Raw genomic sequence first — 3445 nt, forward strand, 5'->3', positions numbered from 1 at the left:
AGGTTCCATAAACTGTTTCTTTCAAATTGATGGAGTTCTTCTTGCATATTTGTAATCCAATCAACATCTTTTAATACTTCCTTGATATTCTTGGGCTCTATTTAAGAAAGAAAGGCTGAGAAGGCAAGCGCGTTTCTTGCCTTTGATCTGGTTTGAATTCCTGAATCAAAAGGGGTGATCACATTTTCCAGAGGATGTGAACTTTTGTGTTTCCAGTTAGACACCCGAACCTTGTTGTGGGATGGTCCAGGTATTTCTGAATGTGATTCTCTCTCTGCATGTGGGGTCCCTTGATCTACATCAGCAACTCTGTTTTCAGCTTCAGTTGTTGTGATTGAGGAACCGGGTTCCTCTATGTCAGCTGGTGATTCAGTTGTGCCATTGTCATTTGAATCCTTGACCTGACTCATCATGTCAGTTTTTTCATTTGCCATGTCAATGACTTCACTAGGGACAGTTGACTTTTCTCTATCTTGATCAATCTTATCATGTGAATCCTTCCCACATAAGTGGTGAGATTCATCAAAGATTACATGTATACTTTTCTCAACACAATGCATCGCACACCTTGTGATCCTTTAAGATTGAGTTGGGCAGGCCACGAACAAGGTCCTTCTTTACCAACTTGTTTAGCAACGTGAAACTTGCATGACCCAGCCTTCTGTGCGATAGTTCAACATCATCATCAACAACACTTGAACAACTGAGGTCACCACTCTTGTTTCCCTTGTCACAGATTTGGGAGACACTTAACAAGCTGCGCTTCAACCCATTCACGTAGTACACATTTTCAATTGAGTGAGAAAGAGACTTTCCAATTCTTCCAATTCCCAAAATGTATCCCTTTTTGATGTTTCTAAAGGATACACTCCCTCCTTGCAGGGATTTGAGTGAAAGGAAATCATTTGTGTCATGTGCTTCGAGCAACCACTATCCATGTACTATTGTTGGCTTCTCCCTTTAATTGCTCCCTACACAAGGAAATCAAAGGTTAGACTTAGGAACCCAAATAAGTTTGGGTCCCTTGTAATGAGGAAAGGGATATATCAGGACCTTTTTGTCCAAGCAGGCATCATGCGTCTTTTATATGAGGGACCAGGTTCTCTAACAGTAGTTACCTTTTTAGCAAAAACTTTATTTTTCTGTTGAGACTGAAACTTGGCCTTACAGGTTTCCTTAAAGTGCCAGTATTACCACAGTAAGTGCAAAGCCAGTTATCAGGTACAGTAACATGCTTGTTATGAGGATTGTAAGGAGTCTTTTCCCTTTGGAACCCTATCCCTTGCCTGTTTCCCCCATTGTTTTTATACAAGGCAGTGATAGCATCAGAGGACTAGGTTCATTTGGGTGATTTTTCTAGATCATTCTTAACTCTGCCTAGATCTTCCTGAAGCTGTCTGTTTCTCTCAAGTTCGGCACACAGACTAGATTTCACTGATTTTGCTCATCTTCAAGCCTAAGGAGTGCCTCACTTGCAACTTCCTTCCCCTTTTGGTTGAACTCATGCCTACCTTCCCTTTTTAGTTCCTCAATTGTTTCCTTTAGGTCCACGACTACTACTAATAGGTCATCTCTCTCATGATCTATGTTTGCAATTCTCAGTCAAAGTATCTTTTTCCATTTTTAAACTCACAGTGGTATCTCTGAGATCAACCGCAACCACCACTAGATCATCTCTCTCGTGTTTTATTTCTCCTAGTTCCGTGGTTAGCGCATTTTTATCATTAATAAGACTATGATAAGCATAAATTAAAACATTAGCCAAATATATAAGCTTTTTTTAAGAATAGGATTTCAAATTTCTTTGAACATCCAGAAAGTTTACCTCATCTTCATCGTCATCTTCCTCATCCTCGTCTGATTTAGCCATTAGAGCAAATATGGAATCATATTCAGGTGCTTCACTTTCTACTGCCATTATGGAGCTGTCATCTTGATCATCATCATCTTCAGATTCGCTGGAGGAGTCTCCCCATGCAGCAAGAGCTTGTTTCACAACATTGTCAACGACATCTTTTCTCTTGAACTTTTTGTCAGGAACTTGGTTCCTTTTCCCTCCTTTGTCTCTGTTGTGCTTGTGCTGGTCTTGCTTAAGGAGAGGGTAGTCCTTGATGAAGTGTCCTGACTTCCTGCATTTATGACATAGGTCATACCGTCTTGGCTTGCTTGAACTGCCCCTCTTTGGGATACCTCCATTTCTGCGAACCATTTTCTGAAATCTCTTTGTCAGATATGCCATATCAACATCCTCACCTCCTGAGTCATTGTTGTCTGTCTTGAGGACCAGGTTCTTCTCTCTTTTGGGCTCTCTTCTCTCGTTGTCCTTCTTCTTCTTCTTCGTCTTCTTCTTTTTCTTCATTTCATAAGTTTTCAGATTACTAATGAGTTCATCAATGGTCAGCTTCTGCAAATCCTTTGCCTCTGTGATGGCGTTTACCTTACTTTCCCAGGAACCAGGTAATACACTAAGTGTTTTCCTAACAAGTTTGTTCCTGGAAATGATTTCTCACAGTGAGTGAAGCTCATTGATGATAGAGGTGAAATGAGTGTGCATGTCCTAAATGGACTCGTCGTCCTTCATCCTAAAGAGCTTGTATTCAGTTGTGAGCATGTCGATCTTGGATTGCTTGACCTGTGTTGTTCCTTCGTGAGATGTCTGGAGAGCTTCCCAGATTTCTTTGGCTGACTGGCATGCCGATATCCTGTTGTATTCATCAGGACCAATGCCACAGACAAGAATTTTTTTTGCCCTGAAATTCTTCTCAATAGCCTTTCTGTCAGCATCGTTGTACTCTTTTCTCATTTTTGGTATTGTAGTTGTTCCCTCACCAACAGTTTTCATGGGAACAAAAGGTCCGTCACGGATTACATCCCATAACTCTGAGTCCTTAGCCATGATGAAATCATGCATTCTTGTTTTCCACCAACCTAGTATTGGCCATTGAATCTAGGTGGTCTGTACGTTGATTGTCCTTCTTCAAAGTTTGGTCGGGTAGTCATGGGGATCCTTTCTAGGTGTTAGCCTAATAGAAAGAACCTGCTCTGATACCAATTAATAAAATTTAAGGTTCCACCAAACTATATAGAGAATCAGGTTCTCTATTAGTTCCCACAGAACACACGCACACTGTAGTAGATAAAAGACACAAAGAAGTTTTACATGGAAAACTCCCAGCTCACGGGATTAAAAACCATGACCTACCCTTGTAGGATTTCAACTTCACTACTGAGCAAACTTTAGACTACAACCTATTGTAACCTAGGAATTAACCTCTTAATCCCTCACTAACTTGTAACAACTCTTATTACAAGCCACTTTGTAATAACTCTATTACAAAGATTTAAACTAGGAATTAACCTCTTAATCCCTCACTAACTTGTAACAACTCTATTATAAGCCACTTTGTAATAACTCTATTACAGAGACTTACAACTCGACTAACTC

General features: G+C 40.3%; 1 protein-coding gene across 1 annotated transcript; it reads right to left on the bottom strand.

Annotated features, from left to right (window-relative positions):
- Positions 1-2557: 2557 nt before the first annotated feature.
- On the bottom strand, positions 2558-2911 carry LOC142179859 (uncharacterized). Its single transcript, XM_075250746.1, has one exon. It carries the CDS (start codon positions 2909-2911, stop codon positions 2558-2560), a length of 354 nt encoding a protein of 117 aa, XP_075106847.1.
- Positions 2912-3445: the final 534 nt, after the last annotated feature.

This window comes from Nicotiana tabacum, chromosome 4 (genome assembly GCF_000715075.1).
Source record: "Nicotiana tabacum cultivar K326 chromosome 4, ASM71507v2, whole genome shotgun sequence".
NCBI classification, from domain to species: domain Eukaryota; kingdom Viridiplantae; phylum Streptophyta; class Magnoliopsida; order Solanales; family Solanaceae; genus Nicotiana; species Nicotiana tabacum.